Source organism: Phoxinus phoxinus (assembly GCF_949152265.1).
Source record: "Phoxinus phoxinus genome assembly, chromosome: 5".
Lineage (NCBI taxonomy): Eukaryota > Metazoa > Chordata > Actinopteri > Cypriniformes > Leuciscidae > Phoxinus > Phoxinus phoxinus.
Genome location: NC_136880.1, coordinates 44,605,280 through 44,628,551, shown reverse-complemented (window position 1 = coordinate 44,628,551; position 23,272 = coordinate 44,605,280). Strand labels below are relative to the sequence as shown.

The following is a 23,272-nucleotide window of genomic DNA, read 5'->3' as shown; positions in this document are numbered from 1 at the left end:
ACGGCCTGTGAGAGCAGACGCATCAGCTCTGCCTCGATGCTGATCTTCCCTCCTCGGCGTTCCGGAACAGCGGGGGAGGGGAGGTCCACGGAGCTCGCCCATCCCTCACTTCCCGAAGCGAGAAGCGAACAGCAGTCGTCATCCCCCTCAGATGCGGCTTGCTGATCGTCGTCCATGACGGATAAGGCGGCGGGCTGCGGCCGTTGTCCGTCGGTGAGCGATTCCAACGAAGCGGTGAGAGGAGCTAGCGGCGGCGGCGGCGAGCTCCTCGTGGAGGGAGGTTCCGGGACCCGCTGAGCGCGGCGCTTTTTACGGCGCGGCGCTACAGGGGGTGGAAGAGCAGCTTCCGTGAATGATGCAAGGCGAGTCCGCAGAGTCGCGATGGGCATCATGTCACAGTGATGGCAGCCGCCATCACCGAGAGCGATAGCTGCATGTTCCTCGCCCAAGCAGGAAACACACAACACGTGGTGGTCCCCGTCGATGAGCGCGGCTCGGCAGGAGCCGCAGGAATCACGAGGCATCTTTAAAAAGACACTCGTTGCTCTTTTTGTATGAGAAAAAATGTGTGACGCAGCGGCGAACACACACACAAAACACACACAAAGGATATTCCACGCCGGAGAAGTGCAGCAGGGAACGGCGGCTGAAGGCGGCGAAGACCAGCGGCTTCAGGTAAGGGCTCGTCCTGCTGAGGTGCTGTATCAGACGGCTGTGGCGGCTCGAATCCAGTCCTACGATGCGTGCAGCTTCGTGAAGAATAGAAAATCAGAGTGGAAGACAGCTATGCTCGTATTTATACGCCCGTTTCGGCGGGAGGTGACGCAGAGGGCGCAGAGCGTCCTCATTGGTCAAGCGTCACTGGCCTCGCATAGGCTGTGCTTTTCTGGCGGAGCAGCCAATGGGCGCGCGATTTGCTCTGCCTAAGGTTGTATGCTACAGAAAAGCGTTTTTCATAATTTACAAAATTTAGGCTTCAATCTCGAAAAAGAAATCTTTACCGTAGCGTCTTTCGACGCAGTACGAGAGAACTCTACGTAAGAGAACCGCAGACTATTGTACATAATCAATGGCATGAATATACCAAAGCAATCGCAACTTGTTCAAAATAATGAGAAACTGCTATTATGATGATGTGCACAAGTGATGATGTGGAGGTGGAACAGCCACATAGTTCTGAGAATTCATTTCCGATCTGAGAAATGCAGCAAAGCGACTGAGGAAAACTGTATAACCCATTCTGCTGCTCGTGCTCGTGTGATGATGAGGCGAGAGCTGTCCTGGAGAACTGACGGGTTTTCATTGGCTGATCATGTGACACGTCACGCCTGAGGATCCGCTCTTCTCATAAACACACACACGATCTCATTATTCCTCGTATCTATAAACACACACACACACGATCTCTTTCCTCGAATCTATAAACACACACACACACACGATCTCATTATTCCTCGACTCTATAAACACACACACACACACACACGATCTCTTTATTCCTCGACTCTATAAACACACACACACGCGCGCGCGCTCTCATTATTCGCTCGAGCCCGTGAGCATCACCTGTTGATCTGAGGAAGATGAAGGTGAGTAAGATCTGCATCAGAACCGACACCAGCACCTAACATCTGTAAAGCGCGTTCTGTTGTTAGACCGAGGCGTGTGTACGCGCTGTTATCATTAAATCGGTGTAAATTAATTTGTGTGTTTCATTGATTGGCTGCTCTGATGCTTCACTGAGTCCGAGTCGTGTCGTGTGCTGAGATTCGGAGTCACTTCGCTTCGCTTGAACTGATGCCACACACCAGACTCTGCGTCTCAGTTCGCCTAGTTATACTCCGCCCTAAAAGTATAGGCTACTCTTTTTGTGAAGAAAAAGTAAATACCTTTGAGTGTGTAGCAGAAGACCAGCTTTGGCACACACACACTCTCACGTCATACAATTGCGTCTTTACCGGTTGCTCTCTGTCGCTTAGTTACACGCACCTGTCACTTAAACTGACCTGTCAATCATCTTGTCACAGTTAAAATCCTCCACGTTTATTTTCTACTGTATCGGAGAGAAATGCAGAAACGCGTTGATCTGCAGCCGCAGTCTTTCATGCAGAGACTCTCAATATTAATGCATTTAAAAGTTAATGGCCAAACGGATCTTTATAAAGTCCACATTGTTGCAGATGAAATATAACACGGATAACATGAAATCAATAAAAAAAATGATCAGGTTAAACTTTGATTTGTCACTCAAACCTTTATCTAAATCTCTCACCATCTGTCGCGCATATCCGCCATGTTTTGTAGTTTTTAACACTTTTTACTCGTGTTTGTAGTTCCTCCTCCAAAGCGCAATGGGTTGTGGGTAATATTAGCCGTTATAGTGAGCACGGATCCACACAACACTCTGGTTTTGAACACACTTATTTCAATCTCACAGACTGTTTAGGATGATAGTGAACATTGAGACGCAGGGCCGGACTCTGATTCGGACTCTGATTCGGACTCTGATTCTGATTCGGACTCTGATTCGGACTCTGATTCGGACTCGGGTTCGGACTCGGGTTCGGACTCGGGTTCGGACTCGGGTTCGGACTCGGGTTAGGGTTAGAGTTCGGACTCTGACTCTGATTCTGATTCTGATTCGGACTCTGATTCGGACTCGGGTTCGGACTCGGGTTCAGACTCGGGTTCAGACTCTGATTTGGACTCTGATTCGGACTCGGGTTCAGACTCGGGTTCAGACTCGGGTTCAGACTCGGGTTCAGACTCAGGTTCAGACTCAGGTTCAGACTCTGATTCGGACTCGTGTTCGGACTCTGATTCGGACTCGGGTTCGTACTCTGATTCGAACTCGGGTTAGGACTCGGGTTCGGACTCGGGTTCAGACTTGGGTTCAGACTCGGGTTCAGACTCTGATTTGGCTCGGGTTCGGACTCGGGTTCGGACTCGGGTTCAGACTCGGGTTCAGACTCTGATTTGGACTCTGATTGATTCGGGTTCAGACTCGGGTTCAGACTCGGGTTCAGACTCGGGTTCAGACTCGGGTTCAGACTCGGATTTGGACTCTGATTGATTCGGGTTCGGACTCGGGTTCAGACTCTGATTCGGACTCTGATTCGGACTCGGGTTCAGACTCTGATTCGGACTCTGATTCGGACTCGGGTTCGGACTCGGGTTCAGACTCTGATTCGGACTCTGATTGATTCGGACTCGGGTTCGGACTCTGATTCGGACTCGGGTTCGGACTCGGGTTCAGACTCAAGTTCAGACTCTGATTCGGACTCTGATTGATTCGGACTCTGATTCGGACTCGGGTTCGGACTCGGGTTCAGACTCTGATTCAGACTCAGGTTCAGACTCTGATTCGGTCTCTGATTCGGACTCGGGTTCGGACTCGGGTTCAGACTCGGGTTCAGACTCAGGTTCAGACTCTGATTCGGACTCTGATTCGGACTCGGGTTCGGACTCGGGTTCAGACTCGGGTTCAGACTCGGGTTCAGACTCGGGTTCAGACTCGGGTTCAGACTCGGGTTCAGACTCTGATTCGGACTCTGATTCGGACTCGGGTTCGGACTCTGACTCTGATTCGGACTCTGATTCGGACTCTGATTCGGACTCTGATTCGGATTCGGACTCGGGTTCGTACTCGGGTTCAGACTTAGGTTCAGACTCTGATTCGGACTCTGATTCGGACTCTGATTCGGACTCTGATTCGGACTCGGGTTCAGACTCAGGTTCAGACTCTGATTCGGACTCTGATTCGGACTCGTGTTCGGACTCTGACTCTGATTCGGACTCTGATTCGGACTCTGATTCGGACTCGGTTCGGACTCGGGTTCAGACTTAGGTTCGGACTCGGGTTCAGACTCGGGTTCAGACTCTGATTTGGCTCGGGTTCAGACTCGGGTTCAGACTTAGGTTCGGACTCGGGTTCAGACTCGGGTTCAGACTCGGGTTCAGACTCTGATTTGGACTCTGATTGATTCGGACTCGGGTTCGGACTCGGGTTCAGACTCGGGTTCAGACTCGGGTTCAGACTCGGGTTCAGACTCGGGTTCGGACTCTGATTCGGACTCTGATTGATTCGGACTCGGGTTCGGACTCGGGTTCGGACTCTGATTCGGACTCTGATTGATTCGGACTCGGGTTTCGGACTCAGGTTCAGACTCTGATTCGGACTCTGATTCGGACTCTGATTCGGACTCGGGTTCGGACTCGGGTTCGGACTCGGGTTCGGACTCGGGTTCGGACTCGGGTTTGGACTCGGGTTTGGACTCGGGTTCGGACTCGGGTTCGGACTCGGGTTCAGACTCTGATTCGGACTCGGGTTCAGACTCTGATTGATTCGGACTCGGGTTCAGACTCTGATTGATTCGGACTCGGGTTCAGACTCGGGTTCAGACTCGGGTTCAGACTCGGGTTCAGACTCGGGTTCAGACTCTGATTTGGACTCTGATTCGGTCTCTGATTCGGTCTCTGATTGATTCGGACTCGGGTTCGGACTCAGACTCGGACTCAACAGGTGCGTGTGCTTCTTCAGGGACGAGCGCGGCAGGTCGGCGTGAGCGCGCAGCTGCGGTGAGGTTGACTAACAGCTATAGAGATGATCATGGTATCATAAAAAGGCAAGGCCTATAAATACAATTCAACAAGCTTTTTTGTTTCAAAAACATTTCTCATTATTTTACTTCCATAATGTTCTTCTCTCCTGTGTGTGATCGCTGATGTTCTTCTCTCCTGTGTCAGAGCTGGAGCAGTGGAACGGTCCTGTACTGCTGTGTGGAAGACTAGTGATTTTGTTGTGAAACTGAACAAAAGAGCAACAACAAGTCCCAGTCTGCCTCTCGGCACAGGACACATCACCGCACCTGAACACCTGACGCTCCATCTCACCTGAACACCTGATGCTCCATCACACCTGAACACCTGATGCTCCATCACACCTGAACACCTGACGCTCCACCGCACCTGACGCGCCACCGCACCATCACACCTGAACACACCTGAACACCTGACGCGCCACCGCACCTGACGCGCCACCTCGCCTGAACACCTAATTTTCCATCACACCTGAACACCTGATGCTCCATCACACCTGAACACCTGATGCTCCATCACACCTGAACACCTGATGCTCCATCACACCTGAACACCTGACGCTCCATCTCACCTGAACACCTGATGCTCCATCACACCTGAACACCTGACGCTCCACCGCACCTGACGCGCCACCGCTCCATCACACCTGAACACACCTGAACACACCTGAACACCTAACGCTCCATCACACCTGAACACACCTGAACACCTAACGCTCCATCACACCTGACGCGCCACCGCACCTGAACACCTAACGCTCCATCACACCTGACGCGCCACCGCACCTGATGCGCCACCGCACCATCACACCTGAACACCTGACGCTCCATCACACCTGAACACCTGACGCTCCATCACACCTGACGCGCCACCGCTCCATCACACCTGAACACCTGACGCTCCATCACACCTGAACACCTGACGCTCCATCACACCTGAACACCTGACGCTCCATCACACCTGACGCGCCACCGCTCCATCACACCTGAACACCTGACGCTCCACCGCACCTGACGCGCCACCGCACCTGAACACCTAACGCTCCATCACACCTGAACACACCTGAACACCTGACGCTCCATCACACCTGACGCGCCACTGCACCTGAACACCTAACGCTCCACCGCACCTGACGCGCCACCGCACCATCACACCTGAACACACCTGAACACCTGACGCTCCATCACACCTGACGCTCCATCACACCTGACGCTCCATCACACCTGACGCTCCATCACACCTGGCACTCCACCGCACCTGACGCGCCACCTCACCTGAACACCTGACGCTCCACCGCACCTGAACACCTAACGCTCCATCACACCTGACGCGCCACCGCACCTGACGCGCCACCTCACCTGAACACCTGGCGCTCCACCGCACCTGACGCGCCACCTCACCTGAACACCTGACGTTCCACCGCACCTGACGCGCTACCGCACCATCACACCTGAACACACCTGAACACCTGACGCTCCATCACACCTGACGCGCCACCGCGCCACCGCACCTGAACACCTGATGCTCCATCACACCTGACGCGCCACCGCACCTGAACACCTAACGCTCCATCACACCTGATGCGCCACCGCACCATCACACCTGAACACACCTGAACACCTGATGCTCCATCGCACCTGAACACCTGACGCGCCACCGCACCTGACGCACCATCACACCTGAACACCTGATGCTCCATCACACCTGAACACCTGACGCTCCATCTCACCTGAACACCTGATGCTCCATCACACCTGAATACCTGATGCTCCATCACACCTGAACACCTGATGCTCCATCACACCTGAACACCTGATGCTCCATCACACCTGAACACCTGATGCTCCATCACACCTGAACACCTGATGCTCCATCACACCTGAACACCTGATGCTCCATCACACCTGAACACCTGACGCGCCATCACACCTGAACACACCTGAACACTTGATGCTCCATCACACCTGAACACACCTGAACACTTGATGCTCCATCACACCTGAACACACCTGAACACTTGATGCTCCATCACACCTGAACACACCTGAACACTTGATGCTCCATCACACCTGAACACACCTGAACACTTGATGCTCCATCACACCTGAACACACCTGAACACTTGATGCTCCACCGCACCTGACGCGCCACCTCACCTGAACACCTAACGCTCCATCACACCTGATGCGCCACCGCACCATCACACTTGAACACACCTGAACACCTGACGCTCCATCACACCTGACGCGCCACCGCACCTGACGCGCCACCGCACCATCACACCTGAACACACCTGAACACCTGATGCTCCATGGTACCTGAACACCTGACGCGCCACCGCACCTGACGCGCCACCGCACCTGACGCACCATCACACCTGAACACTTGATGCTCCATCACACCTGAACACACCTGAACACTTGATGCTCCATCACACCTGAACACACCTGAACACTTGATGCTCCATCACACCTGACACGCCACCGCACCTGACGCGCCACCGCACCATCACACCTGAACACACCTGAACACCTGATGCTCCATCGCACCTGAACACCTGACGCGCCACCGCACCTGAACACCTGACGCGCCATCACACCTGAACACTTGATGCTCCATCACACCTGACGCGCCACCGCACCTGACGCGCCATCACACCTGAACACTTGATGCTCCTTCACACCTGACGCGCCACCGCACCTGACGCACCATCACACCTGAACACTTGATGCTCCTTCACACCTGAACACACCTGAACACTTGATGCTCCTTCACACCTGAACACACCTGAACACTTGATGCTCCATCACACCTGAACACTTGATGCTCCTTCACACCTGAACACACCTGAACACTTGATGCTCCATCACACCTGACGCGCCACCGCACCTGACGCACCATCACACCTGAACACTTGATGCTCCTTCACACCTGAACACACCTGAACACTTGATGCTCCATCACACCTGAACACCTGACGCGCCACCGCACCTGAACACCTGACGCGCCACCGCACCTGAACACCTGACGCGTCATCACACCTGACGCGCAATCACACCTGAACACTTGATGCTCCATCACACCTGACGCGCCACCTCACCTGACGCGCCATCACACCTGAACACACCTGAACACTTGATGCTCCATCACACCTGACGCGCCACCACACCTGACGCGCCATCACACCTGAACACACCTGAACACTTGATGCTCCATCACACCTGAACACTTGATGCTCCATCACACCTGAACACTTGATGCTCCATCACACCTGAACACACCTGAACACTTGATGCTCCATCACACCTGAACACTTGATGCTCCATCACACCTGAACACTTGATGCTCCATCACACCTGAACACTTGATGCTCCATCACACCTGAACACTTGATGCTCCATCACACCTGAACACACCTGAACACTTGATGCTCCATCACACCTGAACACACCTGAACACTTGATGCTCCATCACACCTGACACGCCACCGCACCTGACGCGCCACCGCACCATCACACCTGAACACACCTGAACACCTGATGCTCCATCGCACCTGAACACCTGACGCGCCACCGCACCTGAACACCTGACGCGCCACCGCACCTGAACACCTGACGCGCCATCACACCTGAACACTTGATGCTCCATCACACCTGACGCGCCACCGCACCTGACGCGCCATCACACCTGAACACACCTGAACACTTGATGCTCCTTCACACCTGAACACTTGATGCTCCATCACACCTGAACACCTGACGCGCCACCGCACCTGAACACATGACGCGCCACCGCACCTGAACACCTGACGCGCCATCACACCTGACGCGCCATCACACCTGAACACTTGATGCTCCATCACACCTGATGCGCCACCGCACCTGACGCGCCATCACACCTGAACACACCTGAACACTTGATGCTCCATCACACCTTACGCGCCACCACACCTGACGCGCCATCACACCTGAACACACCTGAACACTTGATGCTCCATCACACCTGAACACCTGACGCGCCACCGCACCTGAACACCTGACGCGCCACCGCACCTGAACACCTGACGCGCCATCACACCTGACGCGCCATCACACCTGAACACTTGATGCTCCATCACACCTGACGCGCCACCGCACCTGACGCGCCATCACACCTGAACACACCTGAACACTTGATGCTCCATCACACCTGACGCGCCACCGCACCTGACGCACCTTCACACCTGAACACACCTGAACACTTGATGCTCCTTCACACCTGAACACCTGACGCGCCACCGCACCTGAACACCTGACGCGCCACCGCACCTGAACACCTGACGCGCCATCACACCTGACGCGCCATCACACCTGAACACACCTGAACACTTGATGCTCCATCACACCTGACGCGCCACCGCACCTGACGCGCCCTCACACCTGAACACACCTGAACACTTGATGCTCCATCACACCTTACGCGCCACCACACCTGACGCGCCATCACACCTGAACACACCTGAACACTTGATGCTCCATCACACCTGAACACTTGATGCTCCATCACACCTGAACACACCTGAACACTTGATGCTCCATCACACCTGAACACACCTGAACACTTGATGCTCCATCGCACATGAACACACCTGAACACTTGATGCGCCATCACACCTGAACACACCTGAACACTTGATGCTCCATCACACCTGACACGCCACCGCACCTGACGCGCCCTCACACCTGAACACACCTGAACACTTGATGCTCCATCACACCTTACGCGCCACCACACCTGACGCGCCATCACACCTGAACACACCTGAACACTTGATGCTCCATCACACCTGAACACTTGATGCTCCATCACACCTGAACACACCTGAACACTTGATGCTCCATCACACCTGAACACACCTGAACACTTGATGCTCCATCACACCTGACACGCCACCGCACCTGACGCGCCACTGCACCATCACACCTGAACACACCTGAACACCTGATGCTCCATCGCACATGAACACCTGACGCGCCACCGCACCTGAACACCTGACGCGCCACCGCACCTGAACACCTGACGCGCCACCGCACCTGACGCGCCATCACACCTGAACACTTGATGCTCCTTCACACCTGAACACACCTGAACACTTGATGCTCCATCACACCTGAACACCTGACGCGCCACCGCACCTGAACACCTGACGCGCCACCGCACCTGAACACCTGACGCGTCATCACACCTGACGTGCAATCACACCTGAACACTTGATGCTCCATCACACCGGACGCGCCACCGCACCTGACGCGCCATCACACCTGAACACACCTGAACACTTGATGCTCCATCACACCTGAACACACCTGAACACTTGATGCTCCATCACACCTGACACGCCACCGCACCTGACGCGCCATCACACCTGAACACACCTGAACACTTGATGCTCCATCACACCTGAACACACCTGAACACTTGATGCTCCATCACACCTGACGCGCCACCACACCTGACGTGCCATCACACCTGAACACACCTGAACACTTGATGCTCCATCACACCTGAACACTTGATGCTCCATCACACCTGACGCGCCACCGCACCTGACGCACCATCAAACCTGAACACTTGATGCTCCTTCACACCTGAACACACCTGAACACTTGATGCTTCATCACACCTGACGCACCATCACACCTGAACACACCTGAACACTTGACGCACCATCACACCTGAACACTTGATGCTCCATCACACTTGATGCTCCATCACACCTGATGCACCATCACACCTGAACACACCTGAACACTTGATGCTCCATCACACCTGAACACACCTGAACACTTGATGCTCCATCACACCTGACGCGCCACCGCACCTGACGCACCATCACACCTGAACACTTGATGCTCCATCACACCTGAACACACCTGAACACTTGATGCTCCATCACACCTGATGCGCCACCGCACCTGACGCGCCATCACACCTGAACACACCTGAACACTTGATGCTCCATCACACCTGAACACACCTGAACACTTGATGCTCCATCACACCTGACGCACCACCGCACCTGACGCGCCATCACACCTGAACACACCTGAACACTTGATGCTCCATCACACCTTACGCGCCACCACACCTGACGCGCCATCACACCTGAACACACCTGAACACTTGATGCTCCATCACACCTGAACACTTGATGCTCCATCACACCTGAACACACCTGAACACTTGATGCTCCATCACACCTGAACACACCTGAACACTTGATGCTCCATCACACCTGAACACCTGACGCGCCACCGCACCTGATGCGCCACCGCACCATCACACCTGAACACACCTGAACACCTGATGCTCCATCGCACCTGAACACCTGACGCGCCACCGCACCTGAACACCTGACGCGCCACCGCACCTGAACACTTGACGCGCCATCACACCTGAACACTTGATGCTCCATCACACCTGACGCGCCACCGCACCTGACGCGCCATCACACCTGAACACACCTGAACACTTGATGCTCCTTCACACCTGAACACACCTGAACACTTGATGCTCCATCACACCTGAACACCTGACGCGCCACCGCACCTGAACACCTGACGCGCCATCACACCTGACGCGCCATCACACCTGAACACGTGATGCTCCATCACACCTGACGCGCCACCGCACCTGACACGCCATCACACCTGAACACACCTGAACACTTGATGCTCCATCACACCTGAACACACCTGAACACTTGATGCTCCATCACACCTGACGCGCCACCGCACCTGACACGCCATCACACCTGAACACACCTGAACACTTGATGCTCCATCACACCTGAACACACCTGAACACTTGATGCTCCATCACACCTGACGCGCCACCACACCTGACGTGCCACCACACCTGACGTGCCATCACACCTGAACACACCTGAACACTTGATGCTCCATCACACCTGAACACTTGATGCTCCATCACACCTGACGCGCCACCGCACCTGACGCACCATCAAACCTGAACACTTGATGCTCCTTCACACCTGAACACACCTGAACACTTGATGCTTCACCACACCTGACGCGCCACCACACCTGACGCGCCACCGCACCTGACGCGCCACCACACCTGACGCGCCACCACACCTGACGCGCCACCGCACCTGACGCGCCACCGCACCTGACGCGCCACCACACCTGATGCGCCACCGCACCTGACGCGCCACCGCACCTGAACACACCTGAACACTTGATGCTCCATCACACCTGACGCACCATCACACCTGAACACACCTGAACACTTGACGCACCATCACACCTGAACACACCTGAACACTTGATGCTCCATCACACCTGATGCACCATCACACCTGAACACACCTGAACACTTGATGCTCCATCACACCTGATGCACCATCACACCTGAACACCTGACGCGCCACCGCACCTGACGCACCATCACACCTGAACACTTGATGCTCCATCACACCTGAACACTTGATGCTCCTTCACACCTGATGCAACATCACACCTGAACACACCTGAACACTTGATGCTCCATCACACCTTAACACCTGATGCGCCACCGCACCTGACGCACCATCACACCTGAACACTTGATGCTCCATCACACCTGAACACACCTGAACACTTGATGCTCCATCACACCTGAACACTTGATGCTCCATCACACCTGAACACACCTGAACACTTGATGCTCCTTCACACCTGAACACACCTGAACACTTGATGCTCCATCACACCTGACGCGCCACCACACCTGAACACCTGAACACACCTGAACACCTGAACACCTGAACACACCTGAACACTTGATGCTCCATCACACCTGATGCGCCACCGCACCTGACACACCATCACACCTGAACACCTGACGTGACACTGCACCTGATGCACCATCACACCTGACGCACTTAATTTATACAGCGCTTTTAAACAATATAGATTGTTTCAAAGCAGTTTTACAGTGATAGGAGATTACAGTAACAGTGTTTAGGCTTTACAGCAGTTCTAGAATAAAGTTATTGTCCAAATAAAGTTAGATTTGATTGATTCACTTCTGATCATTGATCATTAGTGATTAACTTAGGGGCCGCTAACACGACACCATTCTAACAGTAATCCCTTAATGCGATCCGGCCGCTCATCCGCACAGAACAGTGCCTGGCGTCTCGAGAACGCAAACCATGAAATAAGTTGAAGAATGTATAATACAGAATTTTTTATCGCTTCCGCATAATGTCGGAATTATCCCGACAACGTTTGATCTCTACAGAGCTAAAAAACACACACCTGATGCACCATATACATCTTATTTGAATGAGACTCTTTTAGATATTGATTTGAAATTGTTTCTGTGAGTTAACTTAATATCCAGGTATATTATTGATCTGATTCTAACTGCACTGGAGCTGAATTAAGCGGATGATGACATCACTGCTTTATAGTTTTGAACTCTTCCATAATTAATTGACTTTACAAATACAGTTATTGAACTCAACTGAATAAACACTGACTGAACTGATCTCAACTGAATAATGACTGTTTACTATTGTCTTAATTGAACTGCTTTACAGCTGAATCTAATTCTGTTTAAACGGGAAAATAACTGTTTGCATCTTTCTGTTTGTTTTCTATTTATAAAGCTGTCATGAAACCATCTGTACTGTATAAAGTGCTGTAGAAATAAAGCTGACTGACTTTTGTGTTTGTGTTGTGAATCATCATTAAAGGCTTCATTGTGAGTACAATAAAGCAGCATCATGAAAACATCTCTGATTCATGACTTTAACATGAAAACATGAGTCACTTAACACAGTTGTACAATCTTTTTAATGAATTAAATAAAAGAATAGTAAATAACACATTAAAATATGTTTAGTCTTTTACATTTACCCGGTCTCAAACCACAACAAACTCGGAACAAATCAAGGGAGCACATTATTCAGGTGTGTGTATTCCAAACATTTCTGTCTCTATAACACAACATTTTTTTAAATGTCGTTTAGCATAGGAACCCAGTGACTTCATATGCCAGACGAGTTGTTCATACATTCCGTTTACATCAGCTGACTGAGTTTCACCAAATGAATGATAGGGAATGTAGTCCCGCGAGTCGCAACGACACAAGCTGATACGAGCGTGCGCGTGTTTATAGACTACATTTCCCAAAAGTCTTTGCGCGACAAGCCTTCCGGTCGACGTAATGGCGCTCTCAACGGATGCCAAGTGTAGTTGTAGTTCTTTGCGCGGCTCATGCTGTGCTCTAACAGCGCATACGGACTACGATACCCAGCATTCCAAGCGGCAGTGGTAAACAGAGCTGTCAAACAACATCATCGACGCCATTTCGACAACAGCCTTAAAATGGCAGCAAAATACAGAGCGATGATCGCTCCTCACTAAATAAGAAGCGACGCGATCGCGAATTCAAACGCGCTTTAACGGACTTTCGCGTCGAGAAGATGGAGATCAGCACGGCGGTGTTTAACGCGGCGAGAGACGGAAAACTGAAGCTCATCCAGAAGTTGCTGAGCAACAAGAGCGCGGAGGAGCTGGAGGCTCTGGCGGAGGAGAAGACGCAGGGCGGCACGCCACTGCTCATCGCGGCGCGCTACGGGCACCTGGAGGTGGTGGAGTACCTGCTGGAGCACTGCAGGGTCGGCGTGGAGATCGGGGGATCCGTTAACTTCGACGGCGAGACGATCGAGGGCGCTCCGCCGCTGTGGGCCGCCTCGGCCGCCGGGCACCTGCCGGTGGTGAAGTCTTTACTGGGTCACGGGGCCTCCGTCAACAACACCACCCTCACCAACTCCACCCCGCTGCGGGCCGCCTGCTTCGACGGGCACCTGGAGATCGTGCGCTACCTGGTGGAGCACCACGCCGACATGGAGGTGGCGAACCGGCACGGGCACACCTGCCTGATGATCTCCTGCTACAAGGGCCATCGAGACATCGCTAAGTTCCTCCTGGAGCGCGGAGCCGACGTCAACCGCAAGAGCGTGAAGGGCAACACGGCTCTGCACGACTGCGCCGAGTCCGGGAGCCTGGAGATAATGAAGATGCTCCTGAAGTGCGAGGCGCGCATGGAGCGGGACGGCTACGGGATGACTCCGCTGCTCGCCGCTAGCGTCACCGGACACACCAACATCGTGGAGTATCTGGTGCACCAGCCACGGCCAAGCAGGGAGGAGCGCGTCGATGCGCTGGAGCTCCTCGGAGCCACGTTCGTGGACAAGAAGCGCGATCTGCTGGGCGCGATGCGCTACTGGCGGAGAGCGATGGAGCTGCGGACGGCAGGCGAGAAGGCGGGCGGCTACTTGGCGAAACCGGCTCCAGGGCCGCCGGTGCCGGCGTACGAGTGTGCGCGCGAGGTTAGCACGGCGGATGAGCTGGAGGCGCTAATCACCGATCCAGATGAGATGCGCATGCAAGCCCTGCTAATCCGCGAGCGCATCCTCGGGCCGTCGCACCCGGACACCTCCTACTACATCCGCTACCGCGGCGCTGTCTACGCCGACTCGGGGAACTTCCAGCGCTGCATTAGCCTGTGGAAGTACGCGTTAGACATGCAGCAGAGCAACCTGGACCCGCTTAGCCCGATGACAGCTAGCAGCTTCCTCTCGTTCGCCGAGCTCTTCTCCTTCGTGCTGCAGGACCGCGCTAAAGGCACACTGTGCACCCGCGTCACCTTCCAGGACCTGATGGGCGTGCTAGGGAAGAGCGTGCGCGAGGTGGAGCGCGCCGTAGCTCAGCGTGACAGTCCGCCGGAGGCGCCGCAGTTCACCAAAGCGCTGTCCATCATCCTACACCTGCTGTTCCTTTTGGAGAAGCTGGACTGTGCGCCGGAGCAGGAGCACCTCAAGCGGCAGACCGTGTACCGGCTGCTAAAGCTAAACCCGCGCGCGCGGAGTGGCTACACGCCGCTGCACATGTCCGTGGACAAGGACACCACGTCAGTAGGGCGCTACCCGGTCGGCCGCTTCCCGTCGCTAGCCGTTGCTAGCCTGCTACTAGAGTGTGGGGCGGATGTTGACTCGCGCGACTGCGAGAACAACACGCCGCTACACGTATCCGCTGCTAACGGCTGCCCCGAGATCATGGCGGCGCTAATCCGAGCCGGTGCTCACTTCGACGCCACCAACGCGCAGCACAAGACGGCGTACGAGCTGCTGGACGAGCAGAGCAGCGGACGACATGCACTACACCCACTAAGCTACGTCACGCTACAGTGCCTAGCCGCGCGAGCCATCGAGAAACACAGACTTCCCTACAAAGGGCTAATCTCAGAGGAGATGGAGGCGTTCATCGAGCTGCACTGACACACACACACACACACGATCCATGCAATAATCCCGGAGTTAGCGCTGGGACGAGCCGCGGACACCAGCCCTGGTCTCTGATTGGTTGCTATTCTTTGATTGACAGGGCTTAATGGGTCCGATGCAAATCTAAATGCAAAAGCAAAACGTTTTCTATCAGACTCCATTAATGTCATGACGTGTTCCTCTTCCCGTCGGTGATCCTGATCCTGGAGGACTCGTGCCAAAACTAGCCTTACATCATCATCTTTTCTAACGTGTGATTTTACTGTTTTATTGGACGACTGGCGGTTTCTGTCGTCTGGGGAGACACTGTAATATATGTAACTGCACTTTATCCCTCAGCTGTCTGTGAACTGCTGGCGTTACGTTGATATCTATGCAGTGTGTGAGCGCGGCGGGGCGGGGGGCGGGGGGCGGGGTCGGGGGGCGGGGTCGGGGGGCGGGGTTTGTGGAAACGCTTCATATGCAGCGTAGTCTTATTGCCTTGAGTTTATCTCTTCTCGTGAGATTGGGAATGAGTTTATCTCTTCTCGTGAGATTGGGAATGAGTTTATCTCTTCTCGTGAGATTGGGAATGAGTTTATCTCTTCTCGTGAGATTGGGAATGAGTTTATCTCTTCTCGTGAGATTGGGAATGGCGGTTTCTGTGTCGTTGTAAATGAAAGCACTTTGAAGATGTTTAACACTCTGTTTAAACCCAGAGACTTCATAATCTGCAACTGGTTTGGTTAATTTAAGACTAAAGGTATTGGCGATGCCTGAATAAACTCAAGTGTCCCATCAAGCGCTTCCTGTTGCCAGTCTCATATTTTAATATCCTGCGGTGTTTATGCATATCTCATGTCTGGTGGTCTTCATGTTACGCTGGTTATGGTTATTCTACAGTTAACGGGGCAAAAGCTTTCCATCAGACTCCATTAATAACATGATCATGAGTTTCAAGTTCACTAAACCAAAAGCTGTCAAGAAAATAACATTTAAATAGAGTTATGGTGTTATTAATTACTACAATAGAGTTATGGTGTTATTAATTACTACAATAGAGTTATGGTGTTATTAATTACTAGAGTATAGTTATGGTCTTATTAATTACTACAGTATAGTTATGGTCTTATTAATTACTACAGTAGAGTTATGGTCTTATTAATTCCTACAGTCGTCACCGTTTGCAGTGGTGTACGGTCACCCCAGCTCTGTGGGACGGACGGGTTTTGTTCAACATTCGTAACTCATGAAAGATCCGCTTCCAATGTTGACGACTATTTTTAATTAGCTTCGTTTTTTTAGTTTTTGTGTAAATTTAAGTTACATTTTTAGTAATTTTGTGCTTTTGTCATTTTATTAGTTTTTTTTACTAATAGGTTTTAATAAATAATTAATATTGCTACTTTTATTCATTTCTTCTAATAATTGTTTAGATTTTTTCAAGTTATTGTCACGGCAACGTCTCACTGTTTTCAACTAATGTTTTATGTCACTGTATTTTAGCTTTATTTAAATGAACCGTAATGTTAAATGTGTTTTATTAGTTTTAATGAACGATAATAACCCTTTATCACTCGTTTCATATCTCCACATCTCCTGGAGAATACCAGATGTGTTTATAACTGCAGCTGCGCATCAGTGTGTGTGTGTTCAGTGTGTGTGTGTTCAGTGTGTTCCGCCTCAGTGTGTGTGTGTTCAGTGTGTTCCGCCTCAGTGTGTGTGTGTTCAGTGTGTGTGTGTTCAGTGTGTGTGTGTTCAGTGTGTGTGTGTTCAGTGTGTGTGTGTTCAGTGTGTTCCGCCTCAGTGAAGTTTGGATATTGTGAATGTTGATTCTGCGGTGAATGATATTTCTTCCTCAGGATTATACAGCCGAACACTCTCTCACACACACACTCACACACTCTCTCTCTGTCTCACACACACTCTCTCTCTGTCTCACACACACTCTCTCTCTGTCTCACACACACTCTCTCTGTCTCACACACACTCTCTCTCTGTCTCACACACACTCTCTCTCTGTCTCACACACACTCTCTCTCTGTCTCACACACACTCTCACACACTCACACACACTCTCTCTCTGTCTCACACACACTCTCACACACTCACACACACTCTCTCTCTGTCTCACACACACTCTCTCTCTGTCTCACACACACTCTCACACACTCTCTCTCTGTCTCACACACACTCTCACACACTCACACACACTCTCTCTCTGTCTCACACACACTCTCTCTCTGTCTCACACACACTCTCTCTCTGTCTCACACACACTCTCACACACTCACACACACACTCTCTCTCTGTCTCACTCACACACTCTCTCTGTCTCACACACACTCTCACACACTCTCTCTCTGTCTCACACACTCTCTCTCTGTCTCACACACTCTCTCTCTGTCTCACACACACTCTCTGTCTCACTCACACACTCTCTCTCTGTCTCACACACACTCTCACACACTCTCTCTCTGTCTCACACACACTCTCACACATTCTCTCTCTGTCTCACACACACTCTCTCTCTGTCTCACACACACTCTCTCTCTGTCTCACACACACTCTCACACACTCTCTCTCTGTCTCACACACACTCTCACACACTCTCTCTCTGTCTCACACACACTCTCTGTCTCACTCACACACTCTCTGTCTCACTCACACACTCTCTCTCTGTCTCACACACACTCTCACACACTCTCTCTCTGTCTCACACACACTCTCACACATTCTCTCTCTGTCTCACACACACTCTCTCTCTGTCTCACACACACTCTCTCTCTGTCTCACACACACTCTCACACACTCTCTCTCTGTCTCACACACACTCCCACACACTCTCTCTCTGTCTCACTCACACACTCTCTCTCTGTCTCACACACACACTCTCTCTCTGTCTCACACACACTCTCTCTCTGTCTCACACACACTCTCTCTCTGTCTCACTCACACACTCTCTCTCTGTCTCACACACACTCTCACACACTCTCTCTCTGTCTCTCACACACTCTCTCTCTGTCTCACACACACTCTCTCTCTGTCTCACACACACTCTCTCTCTGTCTCACACACACTCTCTCTCTGTCTCACACACACTCTCACACACTCTCTCTCTGTCTCACTCACACACTCTCTCTCTGTCTCACACACACTCTCACACACTCTCTCTCTGTCTCACACACTCTCTCTCTGTCTCACACACACTCTCTGTCTCACACTCTCTCTCTGTCTCACACACACTCTCACACACTCTCTCTCTGTCTCACTCACACACTCTCTCTCTGTCTCACACACACTCTCACACTCTCTCTCTCTGTCTCACACACACTCTCACACACTCTCTCTCTGTCTCACACACACTCTCACACACTCTCTCTCTGTCTCACACACACTCTCTCTGTCTCACACACACTCTCTCTCTGTCTCACACACACTCTCTCTCTGTCTCACACACACTCACACACTCTCTCTCTGTCTCACACACACTCTCTCTGTCTCACACACACTCTCACACACACTCTCTCTCTGTCTCACTCACACACTCTCTCTCTGTCTCACACACACTCTCACACACTCTCTCTCTGTCTCACACACACTCTCTCTGTCTCACACACACTCTCTGTCTCACTCACACACTCTCTCTCTGTCTCACACACACTCTCACACATTCTCTCTCTGTCTCACACACACTCTCACACACTCTCTCTCTGTCTCACACACACTCTCACACACTCTCTCTCTGTCTCACACACACACTCTCTCTCTGTCTCACACACACTCTCTCTCTGTCTCACACACACACTCTCTCTGTCTCACACACACTCTCTCTCTGTCTCACACACACTCTCTCTCTGTCTCACTCACACACTCTCTCTCTGTCTCACACACACTCTCACACACTCTCTCTCTGTCTGTCTCACACACACTCTCTCTCTGTCTCACACACACTCTCTCTCTGTCTCACACACACTCTCACACACTCTCTCTCTGTCTCACACACACTCTCTCTCTGTCTCACACACACACTCACACACTCTCTCTGTCTCACACACACTCTCACACACTCTCTCTCTGTCTCACACACACTCTCTCTCTGTCTCACACACACTCTCTCTCTCTCACACACACTCTCTCTCTCTCACACACACTCTCTCTCTGTCTCACACACACTCTCTCTGTCTCACACACACTCTCTCTCTGTCTCACACACACTCTCTCTCTGTCTCACACACACTCTCTCTCTGTCTCACACACACTCTCTCTCTGTCTCACTCACACACTCTCTCTCTGTCTCACACACACTCTCACACACTCTCTCTCTGTCTCACACACACTCTCTCTCTGTCTCACACACACTCTCTCTCTGTCTCACACACACTCTCTCTCTGTCTCACTCACACACTCTCTCTCTGTCTCACACACACTCTCACACACTCTCTCTCTGTCTGTCTCACACTCTCTCTCTGTCTCACACACACTCTCTCTCTCTCACACACACTCTCTCTCTCTCACACACACTCTCTCTCTGTCTCACACACACTCTCTCTGTCTCACACACACTCTCTCTCTGTCTCACACACACTCTCTCTCTGTCTCACACACACTCTCTCTCTGTCTCACACACACTCTCTCTCTGTCTCACTCACACACTCTCTCTCTGTCTCACACACACTCTCACACACTCTCTCTGTCTCACACACACTCTCTCTCTGTCTCACACACACTCTCTCTCTGTCTCACACACACTCTCTCTCTGTCTCACTCACACACTCTCTCTCTGTCTCACACACACTCTCACACACTCTCTCTCTGTCTGTCTCACACACACTCTCTCTCTGTCTCACACACACTCTCTCTCTGTCTCACACACACTCTCACACACTCTCTCTCTGTCTCACACACACTCTCTCTCTGTCTCACACACACACTCACACACTCTCTCTGTCTCACACACACTCTCACACACTCTCTCTCTGTCTCACACACACTCTCTCTCTGTCTCACACACACTCTCTCTCTCTCACACACACTCTCTCTCTCTCACACACACTCTCTCTCTGACTCACACACACTCTCTCTGTCTCACACACACTCTCTCTCTGTCTCACACACACTCTCTCAAGATTCAAGATTCAAGATTCAAATAGCTTTATTGGCATGGTGAAAGAAGTCTTTACATTGCCAAAGCATTCATAACACTTAATATATAAAATAAAAATAAATAAAAATAAAAATTTCATCAAAATAAACATAGCAATAAAATCTTCTAATATTTATATCAGTGTCTCTAGGTGTATAGTTTGTAGCTCTGTCCTGCTGGAGGCTCTTTTGTCGTGACAGGACCTCACATACCGGGCAGCCAGGGTTGAGCTCGCTGGGCTTTCTCCAAGCAGGAGTGGGAGTTTGTCCAGATTTGATTTCTGATGGAAGTCTTTCTGGTGGGTTGTGAAAAGGGGATAGAAAGTGTCCCTAATGTCTGTATAATTGGGGCAGGAAGTCAAAAAGTGTAGCTCTGTTTCCACTTGATTCTCTGAGCAGTGAGGGCACAGTCGCTCTTCCCTCGGCAGCCAGCTCTGTCGGTGTCTGCCGGTCTCTATAGTCAGACTGTGTTCACTGAGTCTGTACATGCTCAGGACTTTCCTCAGTTTAGGGTCGCTCACTTTACTCAGGTATCCTGCCAGTTCATATCTTCTGTTTAGGGCCAAATAGCATTCCAATTTACTCTGTTTTTCTGTTGCGTCTGTCCAATGTTTAAGGTATTTTTCTTTTTGTGTTTTAATTATTTGGTTTGGTCTGGCTATGTTTTTATTGTCAGTTTGTGACGTCAGCTCTAACACCAATCGGCCGAGGGCGTTTCTCTCTGGCTTCAGCTCTTGCTAGGACAGGGCTTTGTAGTGGAGGGTCTGTTCATCGCTATCTTTTAAGTGGGCATGGAATTTAATGGCTCTTTTTTGAATCGTTATCATAAGGGGGTATAATCCTAATTCTGCTCTACAGGCATTATTTGGGGTTTTGCGCTGAACTCGTAGCAGGATTTTGCACAGCTCGGTCTGCAGAGTCTCTATTGGGTGTTTGTCCCATTTCGTGAACTCTTGGTCTGTGAGTGGACCCCAGACCTCACACCCGTACAGCGCGATGGGCTCGATTACGGTTTTGATAATTTTTAGCCAGATTCTGATTGGGATGTCAATTTGGATATTTCTCTTAATTGCGTAAAAAGCTCTCCGTGCCTTTTCTCTCAAGTCATTTACAGCTTTTTTAAAATCTCTCTGTCTCACACACACTCTCTCTCTGTCTCACACACACACTCTCTCTGTCTCACACACACTCTCTCTCTGTCTCACACACACTCTCTCTCTGTCTCACACACACACTCACACACTCTCTCTCTGTCTCACACACACTCTCACACACTCTCTCTCTGTCTCACACACACTCTCTCTCTGTCTCACACACACTCTCTCTCTGTCTCACACACACTCTCTCTCTGTCTCACACACACTCTCTCTCTGTCTCACACACACTCTCTCTCTGTCTCACACACACTCTCTCTCTGTCTCACACACACTCTCTCTCTGTCTCACACACACTCTCTCTCTGTCTCACACACACTCTCTCTCTGTCTCACACACACTCTCTCTCTGTCTCACACACACTCTCTCTGTCTCACACACACTCTCACACACTCTCTCTCTGTCTCACACACACTTTCTCTCTGTCTCACACACACTCTCTCTCTGTCTCACACACACTCTCTCTCTGTCTCACACACACTCTCTCTCTGTCTCACACACACACTCTCTCTGTCTCACACACACACTCTCTCTGTCTCACACACACACTCTCTCTGTCTCACACACACTCTCTCTCTGTCTCTCACACACTCTCTCTCTGTCTCTCACACACTCTCTCTCTGTCTCACATACACTCTCACACACTCTCTCTGTCTCACACACACACTCTCTCTCTGTCTCACACACACTCTCTCTCTGTCCCACACACACTCTCTCTCTGTCTCACACACACTCTCTCTCTGTCTCACACACACTCTATCTCTGTCTCACACACTCTCTCTCTGTCGCACACACACTCTATCTCTGTCTCACACACACACTCTCTCTGTCTCACACACACTCTCTCTGTCTCACACACACTCTATCTCTGTCTCACACACACTCTCACACACTCTCTCTCTGTCTCACACACACTCTCTCTGTCTCACACACACTCTCACACACTCTCTCTCTGTCTCACACACACTTTCTCTCTGTCTCACACACACTCTCTCTCTGTCTCACACACACTCTCTCTCTGTCTCACACACACTCTCTCTCTGTCTCACACACACAC

General features: G+C 51.6%; 1 protein-coding gene across 1 annotated transcript; it reads left to right on the top strand.

Annotated features, from left to right (window-relative positions):
* The first annotated feature begins 13,825 nt into the window (after nt 1-13,825).
* Nucleotides 13,826-16,718, top strand: fem1a (fem-1 homolog a). The gene has a single exon (XM_079613301.1). The coding sequence runs from the start codon at nt 14,075-14,077 to the stop codon at nt 15,929-15,931; it is 1,857 nt and encodes a 618-aa protein (XP_079469427.1). The 5' UTR covers nt 13,826-14,074; the 3' UTR covers nt 15,932-16,718.
* Nucleotides 16,719-23,272: the final 6,554 nt, after the last annotated feature.